At 57.1% G+C, this 21257-nt stretch overlaps 1 protein-coding gene and 1 long non-coding RNA gene across 3 annotated transcripts in view; one reads left to right on the top strand and one right to left on the bottom strand.

Annotated features, from left to right (window-relative positions):
• Nucleotides 1-373: 373 nt before the first annotated feature.
• Nucleotides 374-1976, bottom strand: LOC123479205 (uncharacterized). Its single transcript, XR_006654744.2, has 3 exons — nucleotides 1072-1976; nucleotides 902-964; nucleotides 374-774 (listed from the first exon to the last, which is right to left on the bottom strand). It is a non-coding gene; the product is annotated as an uncharacterized lncRNA (long non-coding RNA).
• A 225-nt stretch (nucleotides 1977-2201) lies between these two features.
• PODXL (podocalyxin like) overlaps nucleotides 2202-21257 on the top strand; it is a 61410-nt gene continuing 42354 nt past the window's right edge. Inside the window, exon 1 of one of the 2 annotated variants that reach the window (XM_053926794.1) lies at nucleotides 2202-2633. In XM_053926794.1, coding sequence (XP_053782769.1) covers nucleotides 2561-2633 — 73 coding nt within the window. In that variant the 5' untranslated portion in view covers nucleotides 2202-2560. Of the gene's footprint in view, nucleotides 2634-3894; nucleotides 4005-21257 lie in introns of those variants that run through there. The other variant, XM_045191167.2, reaches the window with a different exon arrangement.

The following is a 21257-nucleotide window of genomic DNA, read 5'->3' as shown; positions in this document are numbered from 1 at the left end:
CCTAACCCTCCCAGCCTCAGGCCTCATTCCTGAAAACCCCACTGTGCACAAAGGAAGGGGCTTTGGATACAGGGGAGGGTCCGCAGCAATTCTAATTTTGACAAGTCTCCAGCTACGAAGGGCATCCTGGTTTCCTAAGCCCGGACGTCTACTCTCACCTTATTTTGCTTGATCTGGTAACAGGACCAATCCCAAATGGTGTAACTTTGAAATGCTCCAAGTTTTGAAATATATATATATATATATATATATATATATATATATATATATATATATATATATTCTCCCTTTACAAAGTTAACATGTTTCTCCAAGTTTTTACAGAAATCCATTCATTGAGAGCAAAACCTGTTCAGATCAGACAGCATACCATACACATTTTTTTAATGCTCAGTTTTTAAGAGTACGCTTGGTTTCAGACAAACAAGTCTTTTGTTGACATAGATATTAGGAGAACAGTACTAAAAAACATCAAAGGCAATCACACACACACATCCCACGGTTTTATAGGGAACACCCTCTGTCTTTCCCACATGCAGCGTGGAAAACGGGGCCAGAACGATCCTGCAGAAACTTCCTGATGAAAACAGCCGGGTCAGCCATTCCCAAGCTTGAGCCCTGGCCGTGGTGGACCCGCAGCCAGGGTTCCAGTGCTTCCTTCGCGGCTCCAGAGACCATGTGTCTCGGGCAGCGCCTGCGTGCAGCCAACCTGAGGGGCTCAAGGAGTCCGCGGTCCTTGGCACCGGCTGGGTCCTGGGGACACCCCAGACCCCTCTGGCAGAAAGACTCCAGATTATCAACCCAAAGAGTCACGTGAGCCAAGTCCTGGTTAATCATCCTTCCCGCTCTAGGTCGGCTTCCGCTCCCTTTCCCCCTCTTCCTCCGCCCCCGCTCCCCGCACCTGCGCCACCGTTGCGCTTCCTCTGCAGGAGGCTGCACGATCTGCATACACGGCCGTCAGCAGCTTTTGAAAGAAAAAAAAAAGAGGGGTGCTTCTTTGTTCTTTCACCGGGTTATCTCCACTAATGGGATTCGACTCCCATCCCCAACCCAAGTTTGCAAATTTCTCACCCTGAAACGGAGAACTGGCCGCTTCATTCACGCAGATTTTCTGTGCGCCTGGTGTTCCTGCCTAAACGCTCTTCCCGCGCCATCCTGGTTAATCTCAGGGCCACCCACCCTGTGAGGTAGATGTTGTTATCCCCGTACTGCAGTTGCAAAGAACGGAGGTACATAGATTAACGTGCCCAGGGTCCTAGATGGCACAGCCAAGTTTCGAGACCAAGTCGGGTTTTGATCTCAGAGCCCTAAATCTTTATTGCTGTTCTTTATTTAGAGAGTAAGAACAATAGTTTTTAAAAAGAAAAATAGGTAATACTTATTGAGAAGTTACTACTTGCCTGATACTGTGCAAGCATTTCTCCAAACTACTGGTCTCAGAAGCAGGTCGGCCGCTCACCAGTTATGTAATCTCCAGCAAGTTTCTTAACCTCTTTTTGATTCAATTCCTGTCTGCAGAATTAGGCTGAAACTACGGGTGTTGTGAAGAGTAAATGAATTAGTTATACGTAGAGCTCTTTGGCACATATTAATCCCTCAAAAATGTCTTATTTTTACCATCACCTCCATTTCATAAGTGAGGAGGCCAGGCTTGGAGAGATTAAGCAACTAATTAGTCCAGACTGCCCAGTGCACGCACTCCGCAGCACAGACCGGCTCCGGAGTCCCCTGGGGTGCGGGCTCGCCCCCAGGTGAGTTGCCCCTGGCAGGTGGGAGACATGCTTCCTGAGCGTTGCAGAACACGCTGCAGCCTGGAGGCTCGCATCGTCCTTAGCGGACATGCAGGGCTGGGGGCTCGCCTTGCACCGGACTTGGCCGTGCGAGGGCATGGGCGGTGTGAGGGTCTCGCGGGAACCCATCAGATCAAGGCAGGCGACACCTGTGAGCCCGAGACAGGAAGAGGTCCAGCGTGGAGAACCCCCAGCGCCCCGTACACAAACTGGCACCCCTGCCCTCATCCCTCCCACCCCACCCCCCCTTTCGCGCTGGCCAATGCGCGCGCGCACCCCCCCCACACACACACCAGTCCTGCCCGCACCGCCCCCGCCCCCCACCCCAAGCCGTTCCCGCCGCGCTCCCCCGCCTGCTGCTCTCCAGGGCGGAGTTTCCTCCTCTGCTCATTGTTCGCAGCCCAGCGCCCGCCCAGCCCAGCCTCCTCCGGCCCCGCCGCCGCCAGCGCGCTCCAGGGGGAGGGGGCGGGGGCCGGCGCGGACAGGACGGGAGTCTCCGCAGCCGCCCGCCCGGCCTCAGCCGCGCAGACACCGCCCGCGACGCAGCCGCTTGCGGCTCCCCTACCGCCTGGCTCCGAGCCCCAGCCCGCTAGGTAGCAGCGACCGCGAGAAGGGGCCACCAGTAAGCGACTCGGGAGCACCGGGTCACCGCCCGGCCGCCGCAGCCACCGCCAGGCCTCCGCGAGCTGCGCCCACGCTCTCCCCGCTCGGGCTCTCGGAGCCTCAGCCAACCTCGCAGCCACCTGCTCTGGGCCCGGGGCCAGGACACGATGAGCTCCGCGCTGGCCCTCTCGGCGCTGCTGCTGCTGCTGCCGCCGCCGCTGCCGTCGCTCTCCCAGAATGGTGAGTGGTGGCCCGGGCCCGCTGGGACCCTGGTGCCCGTGCGCCTCCGGCAGGGCGGGCCTGCGGTGAAGCCTGCCGCGCCTCGAGGCCGTACCGGAGCGGCCCCTCCGCCCACCTCCCGCCGGGGCCACGCGCGGAGTCTGACCTTGCGCCATTCACGCCCCTTCCAAGTCCGAGACCCCGCAGGTGCTGGGCCGCGAGCGTGGATTGCATCGGGTCCCCACGCGGGGGGATTGTACCGCGGCAGACGGAGGAGCGCTGGCGCTGAATGGGTTCGTGGGCAACGAGAGCGGGGACTTAGGGCACCCCGCGGCTCCAGGCTTTCACGGGACCCTCAGGGTTTGATTGCTCCTTTACTCCGAGCTGGAAGGGTTGAGGGGCCGTATTATGTGACCGTTGATTCCAGGCAAAACGGCACTCCGAGCGTTCCTGAGAAAGTTCCCGAAGCAGGTGACAAGCCCCTACCCCGCTGTATTACTTGATGGCAAAGAGGTTTTTGCAGGCAGTGTGTACAGGCTCAGCCCTCCGACCCCGTGCTGGGGCAGGTACAGGGGAAACAAGTAGACCGTCTACAGTCCCGGAGTCACCTGAGTGGGTCCCTGTCTCCATTTCACCAACGGATCCCTTCTTTGCTCTTGGCCAGGATACCGAGGCCCCTCTCCAGCCGCTTGGTATGAACAGGAACTCACGCTCGCCGCTTGGGCCGCACCTTAGAAACACCCCCATTTTCCGTCTAGAGGTGAAATGTTACCCTTTGGGGAGGACAGGCGGTGGCTGCGAACGCTGTCAGAGCAGGTGGAAGTTCCAAAGCCCCTGGAACAGCTGGAGTCTCAGCCGCAGACAGAGGTGCATATCTTTTTTGCCCAGCTGAGCACGAGCCTGCAGTGAGAAAGGGCGACGTTCCCTCCCTGGGGCCAGGAGGGCCGCGGTGAGAGCCCATGCAGGGAAGGGACCCTGCTGCTGGCAGGTGCTGGCATTTGGGATGAAACTCAGGGAGCGTAGGCTGGAATGGCAGTGTAGTCTCCTCTGTGCGTCTGCACCCCAGGGAACCTTTGGTGGGGGGGAGGGGCCGGAGCTCAGAGCACCCTCCGCGGGCAGTCCTGAGGCTCCACCAGCTTGGCCCAAAGGGGAAGGGCACTCGCAGGGTGTGCCGAAGGGTGTGCCCGGAGGAGGGGCGCGGTGTGAGGAACGTGGAACAGCTCTGAGGGTGGCAGTCTCTGGAGGTTTGTACTCTCGCAGGACTGAGAAGGGGCTAGAGAAAGTTCCCTCTCCGCCCCACCCTCAGCCCCGCGGACTTCAGCGGGGGCCTTGGCAAGAGCTCCTTCTGTAAGGAGCTTCTTAGCGCCACCCAGAAGGGAAGAAGGGCGATGGGTGAGTTCCCGGCGCTTCCAGCTTACAGACGCTGAGCTTTGAGGAGAGGGTGGGGCTGAGGGACAGGACCCCTACCCTCCTGCCCTAAGAGGAGGGGCTCCGGAGCCACCTATGGAAAAAGCTGCCAGCCCAACTCTGCTGGCTTCAAGGCTGGCCTGTGGTCCCCGGGCTCTGGGCACAGTCCGGAAGCCCTGTCTCTTCTAGGACGCGGGCCGCAAGCCCAGCACAGGGCATGGTCGGAGTGCGATAAAGTGGTGAACAAAACCCGACCAGAACCTCCCCCCGCCCCCAGCAGCAAGTCACTTGGCCTTTCTGAGTTCCCCCCCAATGCTATTATTAGAGTGGGCAGCGATAATAAGAAATGCTTTGAAAAGTGTACATCAGCAAGAGATTGTTATGGTTATTGTTTGCAGACACAGGGGCCAGAAAAGGCTGAGGGGCTACAGGCCTGGTGTTTAGCGACTGTGGAGGGGGTCAGTAAGGACCGCCTCTTCTCTGCCCTGCTGAAGGTGCGGCCACCTGGGCCACAGTCGTCAGGGACGGTGTGATCCCCAAAAGTGCTGGCATCCTCTGATTCAGTTCTAAACACGCAGAGGCTTATAGTGTGAGTCTCCGGGACAAAGGGATTTTCCCCGGACAGGTCCCCTGGGAGTCTACCCTCTTAGTGGGCCGGTCCAGCATCCTGCGGCAGAAACAGCACTGCACCCGGGGGCCCGACCGAGTATGAGACCCCTTCCCGGGCTGTTCGGTCTGGTGCTCATTTGGTTGAATCACATGGCCAGTCGTACCTCTGGCCTCGCTTTCCTAATCTGTAAAATGGTAACAAACCTCTGACCTGCAGGCTGCTGTGAAGGTAACTCATGGGATAAGCCCGACATCGTGCCCAACTTGGGGTCAGAGCTCGGTAAATCTTAGCTATGACGATGAATAAAGCAAATGTACGCAGCACTTGGTTGGCTTAAGGCCCCCCCCAGCTGCGGGCGTCTCCTCTGTGTGTGTGTGTGTGTGTGAGTGTGTGGGTGAGTGTGTGGGTGAGGGAGGCTTGTGTAAAGAAATGCTAAGATTTGGGAAGAGGTGACCAAAGGCAAAGCTTCCTGAAGGAGGTGGGGGTTTCTGTGGAGAATTTTAACAGAGAAGGGCCAGCGTGGGATGGGAGACAGTTTCCTAGGGGGGCTGAGGCCCCATGAAGTGCAGAGTGCAGAGGGCACACAGGTTCGAGGCTGGGGTCATAATGGGGGTTCTTGAGATGGGGGTCAGTGAGCTGTAGGAAGGTTTTGAGGAGGGACAGGTTGGGGGAGAGGTGCTGCTTGGGGTGGCTTTGAGGCCGGAGTGAACAAGAGTGGGGGGCGGGGCAGACTGTCTCAGCAGGTCTGAGAAGAGGAGGGGTAAGGGACGGGCTGGGGAGGGAAGGAACAACTGGAGGTTACCAGGGCACCAGGTGGCAACTTGGCCAGGGCTGCGGGATGTGGCCACCGGGAAAGGGCAGAGGAGGGGAGCTTGGCATGCCTGGGCCGGTTCTCCAGGGGTGGCCCTGTGCCTTGAGAGGGCAGGGCACAGAGGTGAGGGGAGGGGGCAGCATGGAGGCTGTACCCCACCTGCCTTTTCCTCAGGGGCCCATGAGGAAAAGAAAGAGAAAGGGGGAGCTTCTGGCAGGGGAGGAGGGGCGTTAATAGCTGCCTTTTGGACTCTTAGAGAGAGGAAGGGGACTCTCCCTGGCTTGAATTCCTGGAGCAGGGAGGGCTGGAGAATTACCTCCTGTCTGCCCTCAGGTATCATCCTGCTGAGGTGTCTTCCCCGCTTTCCTAGATGTTATGTTAGGGGGTCTGCTGGCTGCCTCTCCCACCATGTGGTGAGCCCCGCCAAGGGCGAGGGCAGCAGCATGTCCACCTCCACCTCCAGGGCGCAGCGCAGTTGCCGAAGCACTGAGCAGTTGCTGAAGTTTTATCCGGACTGTTGAACTGAGGGGAACCGGCCCTTGCCCCCGCTGTCAGGCTCTCTGGGAGGAGAGCCCGGGCCAACTCGCATCCTGGGCCGTGGTGATGGCCGGTGGGCTCTTTCTGCAGGGCTGGCAGGAGTGGCTGATAGGGTCTAGGCTGCTGGGCTTGGGATTCCCGACCAAGACGCACGGCTACTGTTGAGGACAGCTTGGCACTGAGCTAAGACAGGTGGGAGGAACTGTCTGGACAGCTCACCGCACTTGGTGGGAGGGAGGTTGGGATCAGGTGCTTCTTCATACCCTTCACATGCCAGGGGCCCTCTGCAGGTCTGCCGAACGCCAGCCCTCCCACACAACTGGAAAGAGTCCGAGCTTCCTCCATCTGCCTTGCTCAGCAGCTCAAGCCCATGCCCAAGCTCCAGCCCCCGGAGACTTCCTCAGACCTAGAGGCCGGGAAGCTCTGGGCTCACTTCCTATTTGTGCCCATGGGGTCTGAAGCAGGGCAGGGAGCTCCCACAGGTAGGGTGGGGGTGCCCCTGTCACACCCCATTCCCAGGGACACCGGTGAAGTTGCACGGGCCTGTCCTTGTCATGCGCCCTGTCCACTGTGTGGGGCTGTTAGAAGATCACATGAGGTGGCAGATCTGGAATTGTGACTTGTGGGGGTCCCTCAAGTCTCAGGACTGTAGGTCTTGTCTTAAGGAAAGCCTTCCAGAGAATCCACACGCCAGATCTTCATTACTGGCACCAGTGTTTACCACAGGGTTCCTCCAAACAGGCTGTGCAGAGAACTCGGTTGGCGAAGGTAATTTCTGCACCATCTCTAACTAAACTGCAAGGTCATAGAACACAGAATTCTGGGGCTGGGAAGCCTTCTGGAAGCCACCTACACCTGCCCCATTTTTCAGATGAGGGAACGCAGACCGGGCTGTGAGGTCACTTGGGCAGGTTCCCAGTGACCCCCAGTGACAGCTGTGGTTGCGCCTGCAGCCGTAGGTTCCTGTAACGGGACCTTTCTCCTGGGCACTGGGGAGACCCAGTCGGACGCCTTTCAGGAAGGGCTGTGTGTGCTGACAGCCCCTACTGCGCCCAGGCTCCCTCCCCTCCCCCCCCACCATTAGAGCCACTTTCCTACTCAAGAGTTAGGCTCTCCAAGGGCTCCCTGAGTACCACGTCCATCCAGTGCTGGCCCTCATCCGTTGTGACTGCATGTGCATCTGTCATTGCCTGGGACCCTCTATACTGTCCACAACCTCCAGCCAGAACGTGGAACACATAGGTGGTTAGATGATCGGTGGACGAATGCCGCAATTGACTGGATTCAGGAGTGGCCCCTCCTGCATCCCCCCACCCCAAGCTCTTGTGTTGGCTCTGAGCCCCGGCCCCACCCTGGACCACACCAGCAGTGGCCTGCACAGACCCCCAGCGTAGTGTGGTCTCCCAGCCCATTCTCTGTCCTGCCCCTTTTCCCGACACACACCACCACCGCCGCCGCCACCCTTTCTTCCTCTGTAGCTGTATTCCCCTCGGGTCAGCCACCTCGAACTTCCCCAGGGCCAGGGCGCAGGGTGGCACCCCGTCCGCCAATTGTCACAGCCGGAAAGCTGTGTGCCTCAGCCCAGGGGGAAGAGAATTCTGAGGAGTGGCTGAGTGTGGCTTGCCATGCAGCCTCAGGTTGGGGTGCAGGGGGCCCTCCTAGAGCCAGGTCCCTGGAGACACATAGTCTGCCCAGGCGCCCACCGCTGTCTGATCTCCAACCTTGCAACTCCCAGTTTAACATAGAAGGCACAAACGAGCAGGCAGTTCTTACACTGGTCGGCTAGGTGTGAGGCCAACGCCACTCTCCCTGATAGTCACCGATCTCTGTCCTAAGGCTCCCTCTGTCCCCATCCAGTCTGACTTCTGTGCTAACCTACTCCGAACACACCGACTGGAGCTAGCATCTCCAGCTGGGGCAGCATGAGGTGGCCTTTACACAGCCTCTACCTCACAGACATTCCGGAGGGGGCGAAACTGATGCCCAGACACCAAGGACCTCACAAGCAGCTCTTTCCCAAATATCCACATGCCTCAGCCGCTCATTTCTGTCAGCGCTCTGCTTCAATGCCACCTTCTGCTTGAATGGACAGGATGCCTTGTACAACACACCCTTGTCCCCTTACTCTGTTATTTTCTCCGCAGCGCTCATCCCGAGTATACGCATTTCTATGTCTCTCCCCTGAGGAGACTGCAAGTTCCATGAGGGCAGGGACTTCTGTTCAGTGCTGTAGCCACAGCACCTAGAACAGTACCTGGCACGTAGTAGATGTTCAATAAACATTTGCTGAATGTGTGAGTGGCAAGCTGGTTTAGAACCCAGAGGCTTGCCTGCCAGCTCCGAGATTTCTAACTGCAAGGCTCCTAAGCTGTTTCCAAAAGAGGCAGGTGGCAGGTGGGCTGGCCCTGGGCACTGGAGGAACAGGTACATGGGCTTGAGAGGAAGCAGAGACTCCTGGGAGGAGAAGAGCTGTGGGAGGTGCAGCAGCTAGGGCTTCTGTTTGTTAGCACTTGAATTGGCTGCTCAGAGCAACTAAAAAGAAATAGTGCATGTGCCGTAGCTTGACTCAGTGGCTCAGTGCATTGAATACCGGCCTGTGAACCAGAAGGTCACGGGTTTGATTCCTGGTCAGGGCACATGCCTGGGTTGCAGGCGTGCGGAAGGCAACTGATGGATGTTTCTCTCCCTCTCTTTCTCCTTCTCTTCACCTTTCTCTAAAAAATAAAATAAGCTCTTTAAAAAAATAAAAGACAGAAGTTATATCTCTCTGTATAGTAGTCTCCGAGGGCTGGTGTGGTGTTTCTGCCCCCATTAGTGTGCTGCTTCATGGTCCAAGACGGCTACTTGGGCTCCACATGTCGGGAAAGAGGAACAAGAACCCTGCAGCCCCCCTTTCGAGGTTACCTGCCAGAAACCACACACAACACTTGTGGTTACATTTGTTGAATGGAACTTAGTTAGTCCTGTGGCCACACCTAGCTGCAAGGGAAGCAGTAAGAGCCCTTTCCTTAGGGAAAGTCATTTTTATTTCAGGCCCCCATGTGCCTAGCCAAAAATCAATGGCTCAGTTATAAAGATGAAGCACAAAATGGTTATTGAAATGATCTCCTACGAATGCTACCATAGACCTGGTCCCTGAAAACTATGGGTTTCTCTGCAGCCGCCCTTAGTCCTCACCGTGCCAGTCAGCACAGCTTTGCATCAGCATGAATAAAATCCAGGGTCCAGCAGATATAACACCTGCTTGAGTGTGGTTGGTTGGGTTATGATATGGGTGTAATGATTTATAGTTTTAATTTGAACATTTCACCTAAAATGTCCTATGGTGTGCTTGAGTGTGATATTATGTTACAGAATTACGTGCTTATGATTTTGTAATAAAATATTTTGTAATAAAAGAGGGGTGTTATTTGTGCCAGACTCAGTATAAGCAGTAGTCCTCAGTGGCCTGAGGCTTTGCTACCTCTGGCTGAGCCAGTTCTAGCTTAACCTTGTTTTTTGTGGCTCCAGCCTTTTGATACTGATGGAGCAGTTCCTTGTAATGCCCGAGAAAACCCAGCTTCCTCCCACTCAGGGCCCTCAGCCTTGAGCTACTCCATTGAGCAGAGGCGGCCTGAGGACCACGCACGAGCAGGGCCTCCGCCGGGGCAGGCAGAGCGGGGTACCTGCTTTTCCCCACTGGTCTCTGGATAACAAAGAATTATTTCTGCACCCCACCCTCCCCTTCCCACCTCAGCAGGCAGCAAGTACAGGGCGGAGGGAGGACCTATCCTGTCTGAGGAGTGTGGGCTGGGAGTGCAGCAGCTGGAGGCCAGTGGCTCCCACGCCTGGTGGGGGTGTTCTGTAAGCCGCCTTGGGGGCCACTGAGAGCTTTGGGTGCACACCTGGAGGGGAAAACTGAGAGTAGGGGCGACTTCACACCCCACCCAATTCATAAAGCTTTGTGTTTACTTGTTCTGTGCAGATCTCCACATGAAAAAATTTTTTTGAGAAAAAGTTTTGTCAAAGAGAAGAAAAGTTGGAATCTCTTGGCATGTACCCCAAGTTTTGAAGTTAGAAACTTGGATTTTAGTCTGGGCTTTGGTACTTAACCAGCCTTGTGACTTCAGACTTGTTTCTTGGGCTCAGTTTTCGCAGCCATAAAATGGGTAGGATGCCTTCCTCAACAGTGAGGGTCCAATACAATCACGTAGGTGGTGTGCCTGACACATTTTAGTTTTCTTTATTGGCTTCAGCTCTAGCGCAGCGTGAGGTGTGGTGAAAAAGGCCTCTCCCAAGCTGGACCCCGCTGGGCCAAGCTTTCTCCTCAGGGGCTCCTCCCCTGGGACCCAGCCCTCCTGCATTTAGTCACCGCCCACAGCCAGGTCACCCCCTGTGAGGGCCCCAGTTCTGGGGGCTTAGTTGTAGAGGGCAGTCCCGGATGAGGCCACCTGGCGAGCTTAGCTGAGAAGGGGCTCTGCGGGCCAGCCCCCTCACCTTCTTTGTTCCCACCAGGTGCTTTTCACCCCAGCTCTAGAGAGCACTGCCCTTTACTGTGGGGCTTCAAGGGGAAAGAGGCTTTCCCGGAGCCATCTCCACCCTGATCCCTGCAGGCTCTGCCCAGCACCCTGAAATGGGGTCTCACATCTGCAGCTGTTTCTCCACCTGGTGGGAGGATGTTCCCCAATCACCCCTGCTCCATTGCCCTCGTCCAGCCTGCAGATCTGAGTCTGTTCCCCTCTCCTTCTAAGTAGCTTCCTTCCTCCTCAACCAACTCTACCCTCTTGCACCAAATTCCCAGTGACCCCATCCAGGGAAGGCAGGAGGGAGTGGCATGGGGTTACAATCCAGCAACTGACAGAAACCTGGGCGCCTACCATTTCCTCACAAAGACAGCAAGTGGAAGGAAGATAGGAACCGCTCTCAGGGATACATTTGGCTCTCTGCACATGAAGCCCCAGTGGGGCGGTGCTCTCTCTGTGCCTCGGCTTGCCCAAATGGTACATCAGGACAAGCACCATATGGTCTTTATCTTTTAAAAAAATTTTTAAAAATGTATTGATTTTTAAAGAGAAGGGGGGAGAGGAGAGTCATTGATTTGTTGTTCCACCCGTTCGCGCATTCACTGGTTTCTTTGTTTTAGATGTATGTATTGATTTTAGAGAGAGAAAGAGAAAAAACATCGGTTTGTTCCTCTTATCTATGCATTCATTGGTTGCTTCTTGTATGTGCCCTGACCAGGGATCGAACCCTCAACCTTGGCATATCGAGACGACACTAACCAACGGAGCTATCCGGCCAGGGCCATATGGTTTATTTTCTTTTTTTTTCCAAACACTTTTATAACTGCGTTAAAACCAGCTGTGTCCCAAACTGCCCACAGAGAACACTATTAGTCCTCAAGACGTTAATAGTTATGCTCTCAACGAATGATAAACGGAAAAAAGAGAACTATGACCCAACATGTTTGAGAAATGTTGCCTACTCTGTCCCCTTCCTTGGAAAATCAATATTATGATCTTAAATGATCTGATCTTTTACTTTATGACCTTTGTTTAATCCAGGGGTCCCCAAACATTCATTAACTATGGAATCTATTCTTTTTCTCTGTCCTCCTCTTAGTAGACAGATCATGTATGAACATCATGTGGGAAAACACTGGCGTAAAGGTGGAGTGCCCAACTGCCCCAGGTTTCCCGGGCCTGAGGTCTGCGGCGTTCAGTGCTAAAGCCCAGACGGTCCGCGTGAAGACCTGGACCGGGCTGAGAGAGCATGAGGAGTAAAAACACCAGGTGCGTGTGTGGGGCGTTGCTAAGCCACACCTTCCTGACGTGAAAGTGAAGCCTTGTTGTGGGCCCTCCCTCCTTAGGGCATTCAGAGCAAACGGCACAGAAGGTTGGTTGGGGCCAGACTGGAGGCTGCTGGGTCAGACTCTGCAAGAACGGGGTACGCTCCAGGCCCCTCCTGGGTGTTAGGAATGGTGTTGCTTTTTAGAAATTGGAGGCACTGCTAAAAGCACTGTGGGTGTGTTTGATGTTTGATCTTTCCGCCCAGATGTGGCGAACATGGCTGCTTCTGGCCTCTCTCCTGCTGGGCCCCTGCCCTTGATCCTGACAGCATCCCGTTTCCATCGTACCCTCGGTGTGAGCCCCTCGTCCTGTCACCCGGCCCCGGGTCTGGGAGAAGGGCATTCCAGAGGACACACTGTCAGCCAGCACTGCCTCGGTGGCTCACCAGGTGCAGTGGGGCTCAGGGCTATCTCCCAGCTCTGGTTAAGCAGGGCTTGCTGAGGTGCATGGGTCTCATGCACCTTCAGGCTGTCATTTTCCCTGGGAGTCAGGGAGCCAGATGGCTGAAGGGGGGCACAGCTTGTTTGTATTTTCCAAGCTGCCGCTAGCACACAAAGCAACCCTCGTAGGCAGGTCACTGAGCTCAGTGAGCCTGGGGTGCCGCAGCTCAGGGAGATGCGGCCCTACACACCAGCCCTAGGGGGCGCTGCTGAGTAGGGTGCCGTCTGGGTCTCAGCCTGCTGCTCCCTTCCCCAGGCCTTGTGCTGTCAACCCATTCTCCAGCAAGTTCCTTCTTCCAGCCGGGCTGCCTTCACCTGGATACTCCCCACAGCACCACACAGAGTTGCTTCTTACCTTGAGATCATCCTGCTTCCAACTCCTCCATAGATAGCCTCAGTGGGCCCAGGCACTAGCGAGCTTGTGTAGCGGAGGGGCGGGGTGGGAGCCTCTCCAGAGGCTCTCATTCTCCCCTTGAGGTCCTGAGAGCTTGCACTTAGGTGGAGAAGCACTTTGGCTTTACTCCCGGGCCCAGGAGATTCTAGAAGTCTGGTCCTGACCACACGGAGTCACACCTCTGAATCCCGTGGGCTTTTTGGGCAACCCTGTCCACACACCAGCTACAACTGCCTGTGGAGCCTCCGGTTAACTAAGCTTTGTACCCTCAGGTGTAGGGGGTGGCGGTGGCGAGCATGGAGCAGACACTCAGGAGGGTCCCCTGAGTTGGGTGTCGAATAAAGAGCAGAGAGGAAAAGAAAACAGGGTTGCAGGAGGAAGATGCTCCGCCACTAGGGGCGGAGTGCTCCCTAGGGGCCTCTGTTTCCTCACCTGTGGGGGCAGGGCTGGTCCAGGAGATCTCAAGGACCCCCCTGTTCAGTGTTTGTTCTTCGTGCCAGAACTGCTGGCGTGATGGGACTGGGTTCACATGTGTGCATGCACCGAGGAGGGAGGAGCCAGGGGTGGGGGAGACTGGAGGAGCCTACACTGGGCGGCTCCGAGGCTTTGAATCACTGGAGATGGCTGCAGGCGGGGGAAGCTGTTCTCATAGCTGCTGGCTGCTGGGGACAGCCCGGGACACCTTGAATTCCTGGATAATGTGAGGGGGAGGGCCTGTGGACTTGTTCCTTGTCATTGCCCTGGGGGCTCTCGTGGTCTTGCTGGCCTAGGACTTATCTTTTCATCTCCCTGCATGCCTCCCCATCCCAAGGCCAGGACAGGGAGCTGGAGCTGCAGCCAGCAGCACGGGGCACGCATGTGCTACCGCAGCGATTTTCAGCCGCTGTGCCGTGAGTTTTTAAAACATGCAGTACCTGACTACTTAGTCAGGGGCGCCGACCTCTTTTTTCCCTTAGACTGTCAAATTAAAAAATGACAACAGCCCACACAACAATAGCTGTCTGGCGTGAATGAATCAAAATTATACCTATTTTTTTTTGTCAGGTCGGCAAAATAATTTTTGGTGCTCCACAGAATTTTAGTAATTAGTTTATGTGTGCCAGGAGATGAAAAAGGTTGAAAATCGCTGCCCCACAGGACAGTGAGCCTGCTTTGGGAGTTGGACCACTAGAAGCCAAAGAAGGTGGGACCCAGTGCCCTGTATTCCGACCTTCTGTTGGCCCATCTCTCCCTTGCTGGGGTGGGGTTAAGTGCTGTGTAGGGTCCCTCTAGTTCCAGGGATGCAGAAGAAAGTGAGGTCTGCGTGGCTTCGGGAACGGGGGACATACTCAGCCAGTGGTCCCGCAGGACTGTGTACTCGGCCACGATTGGCCCTGACTGCGCAGTCACTGGCTGCCTCTCTGGCCCCTGCCTCCCCAGCCCGCGGGGTGGACATCAGCTCCTCCTCCAGCTTCATCTTGAGGTACGATGCCACCACTGTGAAAGCAAAGACCAGTCTGTAAGGGAGGGTGAGGAAGGCAGCGCCCTGGGCTCAGCCCCTCTGAAACCCTGTGCCCTGGGTTGTGCTGCACACTGGAGAACTGCACCCACTTCCCAGATGGGAACTGTGAGGCAGGAGGATGGCGCCGATTTATCTGGAGTCGAGTCTGAGGCTGCACGTAGCCCCTTCTACTTAGTGCTCTGAGCACAGGGTGGGCCTGATAAACTTGGACTAGACATCTAGGCTTCTGCACCTGCCAGGCAGGGTGGCAAGACTGCACACAGTAGAGTAGAGAGAGGAAAGTTGGGATGGGAGCATGTGAGGCACGGGGCAAGAGGTGGTGCCTCCCCTGCCACACCCCAGGTCTGACTCCAGTACCAGCCAGGTGGGAGCTGAGAAAACCCGACCCCCTTGCCTGGCCTGCAGAACTTAGAGCTGTAAAATCACCGAGTGTGAGTGTGTGCGTCACCTGGCATTCTCCCTCTCTGGTGTCATTAAACCGCAGCCACTTTGGGGGGATGAATCGTCAGCTGTTTGGACGCCTGGCTCCCAGCAGGGCTGGCTCTGGGATCCTTGATTCACTTCTCTAGGCGGAGCCCAGAGGAAACCGAGCTTCCTTGACCAGCTCCAACGTCCCAAGTCTCCAACACTGGGGCAGCTTGGCTTTGTTTGGAAGGACGAGCCTGGCTTTTAACCGGCTGCCTGCCCCTGCTCCGCCCCCCACCAGCCCTAAGTTGTTTAGCCATGGTCATTTAGGAATGTTTGTTTTTATTTTTTAAAAAAGTTTTATTTATTAATTTTAGAGAGAGGAAGGGGCAGGGAAAGAGAGAAACACCAATTGTTCCACTTACGTGTGCATTCATTGGTTGACTCTTGTATGTGCCCTGACTTGGGATGGAACCTGTAACCTTGGCGTACGGGGACAATGCTCTAGCCATCTGAGCTACCGAGGCAGGGCCGATGGTTTGTTCTTCCTAAGCAGCGCCACTATTGGACTCTCACTCTCTGACGGGAAGCTAAGCTCTCCCGTTGTAAACAACAGGGAAATCCAGACTCCGTGCTCCTTGGGGATTCAGTCCGGGGACCGGGTGCTAACGTGGAGGACCATGCAGCAAGAAGGATGCAGGTGTTATTCCTGGAAGGGGTGAACTCTCTCCAGGACAGAAAAAAATGCTTGGGAATTTGGAAAGCTCCGCTTGCTGCCTTAACCTTCGGCTTCCACCAGGCGGAAACCTGTCATTCCCTGGGAAATTCACAGGCCCCATTTCACAGAACTTCCTCACTCTGCTCCCAGAGGCAACCGTCCTCCATCCATGCTGGACTTCCCTCTGGCTCCTGGCCCTTGTTTGTTCTCTGCCAGGGATTGGAGACCAGTCCCCAGCACAGGTTTCCAGGAGCAGCCCAGAGACCCGTACACATCTGGTTATTTTCACAGCTTCGGGAGGTGGCGTGGGAATGGCAATGTGCTCCCTCAGAAAAATAATTACGAAGGTTGTTTTTGAACTGACTGCTGAGGGAAGAGTCGGATGCCAAATGTGCGCGTGCTTTAGCAGTGGGAGCGTGTGTGTGCCCGAGGACACAGAGCAGCAGGTGCGCCTGGGGTCAGAGGCAACCAGAGGAAAAGTGGCACGAGCCCTGTGCCTTGGTGGCCGTTGTGGGGCGGAGCGGGGCACTGCCATCCACAGATGGCCCGCTCCCCCACTCGTCTCCCCAGTCTCCTGCCCCTCCCCACAGGGTGTGGGAGATGCAGAAGGGATCACATGTGAAACTCTCTCCTCCATGTCTGGCTGATGTGGTAAGGCCTCAGTAAGTGCTCGCTGTATAAGTTTGGTGATAAACTGTTTTTGCTGGATTTGTAGAAAAGCCCTTCACACGGAGGGGGAGGAGGCGCACACGCATGCCATGTCCCGCGGTCTCAGACCCAAAGCAGGCTCAGCAGGGTGCGCGGCGCCCTGCCCTCCCGTCCAGAGCGCTGGGCCCCCAGCTCCAGGCAGAGTGTTGGCCCTGGCTTCCCATCCAGCCAGACCTGCCCCCCTGTGCATCTGGAGTATTTTCACATTGCCCCCAAAGTGTACACGTGTTCTTAAAAGTTCATTTTGTTCCCAGATAGACATTTCTCCCTCCTTTGACAGACGAGGAGACCAAGGCCCCACGGGGTGCTAGGCTCACATGAGCCCCCAGTCTCCCACCCCCCAGAGCTCGCTCTTCCTGGGGCAGCTGCATGTGCGTCTCATCTGTGGTCCTTGAAATATCATAGAGATGAGCTGAAGGGCACTTCACTCCCTCCCGGGATGCCGGCCTGTTGTTCTGACCTTTATACAGGAGCCCTGCCTGGCAGGGAGGTGAGTTCAGTCATCCGGGAATCGCCCCCACCCCTGCAGGCCGGTGGGTTGGCAGCGCCTGGGCACGCTGCCCGGTCAGACAGGTCGGGATTCACATGGCCTGCAGCAGGCCAAGGGATTAGGAAGCACTGGGGAGGGTATTGTTTGAAGGAGGTTAGTCCTCTTTCCAGCTCAGGAGCAGCCCGGCCCCTTCCCAGGGCAGGCTGGCTATCCCTCCGGGAAGCCTAACACACCTGTCGCAAACCTCCAGGGGTCAGCATATGCACACCCTCTTGTTCGGCACAGCGACAACAGAGAGCAGTGGGGACCTCCACGTGGGTGGGAGAGGAACCAGAGGGTGGCAGGGGCTCGGCCACAGGTAGAGGCAGGGCGGAAATCCTGGGTGGCACAGTTCATTGAATTCCAGGTTCTCCTCTTACCTCTCTGCCTTCAGCAACAGAATTATAATAATGAGTAATTCCAAGAATGTATTTCGAAGCTTCCTGCTCAGAAGCTCAGTCCCGTTCTGGTGTGGCAGGGGGAGGGGCTCTGCCCTTCGACCCTCACCTAGAGAGCCTCTGACGGGGTGGGATGGGGGTGTGCAGCCAACTCTGGCTCTGGTTGTCATTAGGAGGGATCTCAGAGGTCACCCCTCTGAGAAGCTTATAGAAACCAAGGCCCCTGAGCTGGGGTGCCAGGGACGGGGTTGAGAGCAAAGCCACTCAGGAACAGGCCTCCCAGCTCCCCCTCCGCACCCTCCACTCCATGTCATCTGGGCCCCTGGCACTAAAGCCAGCCCACATTCGACGACAACTGGCTGGCTGGGGAGTGCCTCTGGGATGACAGAGCCCAGTGCGTGTCCCACACAGGGAGAGCCTGAGATAGTGCATGGGGGAGGAGCTCAGGAGACAGGCCGGAGCTGTGTCCTCAGCTGGCACTGGAGCCAGCCTGCCCACCCTCCTGGTTCATCTGCCTCCCCGTGCCCTGCAGGACCAGTGCCAACAGGCCCTGTCCACGCCGCTCAGCCTGCCCGGAGGCACGAGCTGCAGTGGCAGCCCTGCGTACAGTGGCCACACACTGGAAGCTGCAGCGTGCCGGTCAGCAGCCGGGCAGATGAACACTTGGCGGCACGTTCCTGCAGCAGCGCACTCTGCCGCAAGGGGAATGAACAGCCTGCAACTGCTCATCGGGGAAGGATGAGGCACACAAATAAATGCCAGGGAAGGAAGCCCGTGCTGTGTGACGCCATTGACACAAAATTCAAAAGCAGGCAGATCTCATCCTTAAGCCAGAAGAGCAGTTACCCTTGGGGGTGGGGAGTGACTGCGGGGAGCACAGGGCAGGACCCCCAGGTTCAGTGGCCTGTTCGGTGGTCTGGGTGCTGGTTGCGTGGGCGTGTCCCATCAGTACCTGTGGTACGGGTCTTTCTCCGAACGTAATTCTTGAATGAAACTCTGTGGGCATCCATGGGAAAGGGCTGCTCCCCGAGGACCGCCCCACTGAACCCAGCAGGAGCTGCTGTGAACCTGTGGCAGAGACACTTGGCAGCCTAAACCCACAGTCCCAGGCGCAGTGCAGGTGGGCAGAACAGGCCTGGGTGTCCTGGGTGAAACCAAGCAGTCGGCTGCAGAGGAGACCAGGAAAGGAGCCGAGGTAGGTGCCCCAGCCCTGCCCTGACCCCAGCTGCCTGCCACTGCCCCTCCAGTGAGGGTCAGAGAGAGGGCTGCACCAGGTGGCCCCATCCCTGGGAACACACTCAGTGTCCCCTGGGAACGGGTGCTGTGCAGGCGCCGGGGGTCCTAGGGGAATGGGCATGGCCCCTTCCATGAGGTCCTCTGCACTGAGGAGTGCCGTTGCAGTACATGGCAGCACCATGCAAAGAGGGACAGCCACCTCTGTAAGGCCATCGCCTGCACTCGCCCCTCTGACGGGTGAGTTTCAAAATTCAGTCTGTCTTGTTTTTGAAGAGTTCACGATTTAGTTGTTTCCCTTTGTGGTCGGAGCTGCGAACACGCCGGCTCAGTTTCTAACAGTCGGCTAGTGCAGGTGGCTCTTGGGCTCTTCAGGGACATCAACGAGTAGGGTCCACAGTGGGACAAAAACCTAGGCTTCCAGCCACAGCCCCGGGAGGGATCGTGTGCATCAGGGGTGGGCAAACTGCAGCTGAGCTGTGTGTGTGAGTGAAGTTTTACTGGAACACAGTCATGCTCACTTATACCTGCCCACGGCTGCTTTTGGGATACAGGGAAGTTGAGTAGCTGCAGCGGAGACTGTGGGGCCTGCAAGGCCTAAAATGTTCACGCTCTGGCCCTATACAGAAAACGTTTGCCAGCCCCTGCTAGACATTAGTGTCCCAATGTCATGCTTCTGCCAATGGGAGCGAGTGGCTGCCGCAGCAGTCACCCCAGGCCCAGAGCCAGCCCCCCACTCTCAGCCTGGCCTTCCTCCTCAGGGCCACGCGGGGCCTGGAGAGAGCTGCTCCTCTGTCACACTGGCGCCCAAGGCCCCTGACCCCGTGCTCGCTGTGGTATTGAACAGGTCAGCACACCTTTCTGCACTTCAGTTTCTTCACAATCAAAACTTTTTGAAGGCTTTCAACATTAAATGAGAGGTAGAAGCTGGGTGCTCAGTGGACAGTCAGTACACTGTAATCCATGAGCTCCCCGCCGCCTGCCCGAGTCTCTCTCGGTGGCATCCCCGGCCCTCAGGGTGGGGTGGGGAACGAGGCAGGTGCCGTAGCTGGGCTTCACCCAGGCCTGAGTGGGAGGCGGGCACGCCCATCATACCTCTGTCCCCTCGTGTTCCCAACACCGGGCACAGGTCCCGGAGCCCAATGGGCCTCAAACAGCTGTCACAGAAGGGAGGTCCAGCCGCCCGCAGAGGCCCGGGCTCCATGGCAGCCCAGAATGTGAGGCTGACAGCAGGAAAGCCCCTACCTCCTCAGCCCTGCTGTGACCCCCCACCCCCAGGGTTTCTCTTCTCTGAGGAAGCTTCCTGGAGCCAGGCCCCACCCCGGCCTCGGGTTCTTCTTCCTCCCCTGGGAAGATTTCAGTGTACCCCCTTATCTGGGGCTGTCGGCCCCTCACCTCTCCCCTGAGCAGGCCTGCCTCACTGGGGAACCTGGGAGAGCCCTGCCGGGCCTGGGGAAGCCTGGTGTCCACCACTCCCCTTCCCAGGTCGAGGCCCGTGCAAGTGCGAGCCTCCCCAAGCAGGAAGAGGCAGGTACAGCAAGGCTGTGTGTCAGGGCAGGTGTGACAGGGGCTGGCAAGGGGAGGGAGCCTGTTCCAGCTGCCTTGGGATGCGAGAGTGGCTGATGTTACCTGAGCACCGACTATGTGCAGGTGCTGCATTTAACGGTGTGGCTTCGTTACCATTATTACCCTCCTCACTGTGACAGGGAACTGAGGAACTGTGTTAAGACTGTTGCCAGGCACACGACCTGTGTGTGGCAGAGCAGGGACTGCAACCCAGGTGGTCAGGCCCCTGGGAGCGTGCTCTCAGCTGCTGTTTTGTGTGTGTGGGGGGAGAGATGGGGTCACCCCCGTGGGACTGAGCCAGGGTGTATGCAGATTGGAGAGGGTGTCTTCCAGCTCTGGGCCACATCCCCAGGTGGGTGCTGGCCAGGGCAGGGGAGGTGGGGTGAGGTCCTCTGGCCTTCGTGCCCTTGCCTGCAGGGAAGGGTGTGCCCAGGTGAAGCCTGCCTTGCTCCATTCCTGAGAGACCTCCTTGCTGGACATGGCTGCCTGCTCCTGCCCAGGGAGCCGGCCAGGCGAGGGCCCACCCTGGGGGCGGGTGTCGGGCAGTCCAGCTGAAAGAAGCTGATAAGGGCCGAACAATTCCAGATTTGAAGAATGCCCGGAATTATCTCCCCTCAGGGGACAGCTCGGGGCTCCTCCAGGGGAGGCCATGCTGAGGAGCCAGGCCTTAATGACTGGGGTGCTCACCAGCTGTCCAGAGGCGCCAGCAGAATGGGGGAAGGTCAGGGCCCCAGGGAAGGGGACAGTGGGGCATAACCAGAGCCTGTGGCTACACGTGTCTGCCTGGCCACTCGCCCAAACTCGGGGTGATGAAGGCAGGTTGGGACTCTGCCCTTCCCCGGACACTGGAGCTGTTCTGCTATTTTCATCCTCATTTCTAACCGCCACTCCCAGCCCCTAGTCTCAGTCAGCGTGGGCCGCTGCGACAAAATCCCACAGCCTGAGTGGCCTGAACAACAGACCACTACTTCTCACAGTTCAGGAGGCTGCAAGCCCAAGATCAGGGAGAGAGCCCTCATCCTGGCTTGTAGACAGCCGCCTTCCTGCGTGTGCTCACCCCGCAGAGACAGGAAGCTCTTCCTCTGTTCCGAGGACACTAACCCGTCCTGGGAGGGCGGGGGGGGGGGGGGTGGAGCGTCTACTCTCATGACCCCGTGTAAACCTCCTATAGGCCCCATGTCCTAATGCCACCACACTGTGGGTCTGGGCGGACACCAGACGTTCAGGCCGCAGCCCCCAGAAGTTGCCCGGGCGCATCTTGGGGGCCGTGGCCCAAGGGCTGTTTGGAGGGGTACAGAGACAGGCCCTGGAGGACGTTATCTCCCATTTCTCAAATAGGGACCTGTGGCAGGCTGCAAAATGTCCCCCCCTCTCCCAAAATAAAAAGCCGTCGATGTCAAATCCCCGAACCTGTGATTATGAACTAGTTTGGACAAGGGTCTTTTTGGCAGATGTGACTAGGCTAAGGCTCTGGAGACAGGTCACCCTGGATCACCTAGGTGCTCATTGACAGGTTTGACTTGGCGGTCACCCTTTTTTCTTGGTGACAAGTTTCTCTAA

This window comes from Desmodus rotundus, chromosome 6 (genome assembly GCF_022682495.2).
Source record: "Desmodus rotundus isolate HL8 chromosome 6, HLdesRot8A.1, whole genome shotgun sequence".
Taxonomy (NCBI): Eukaryota; Metazoa; Chordata; class Mammalia; order Chiroptera; family Phyllostomidae; genus Desmodus; species Desmodus rotundus.
The sequence above is the reverse complement of the archived record's forward strand: the minus strand, read 5'-3'. Positions and strand labels throughout refer to the sequence as shown.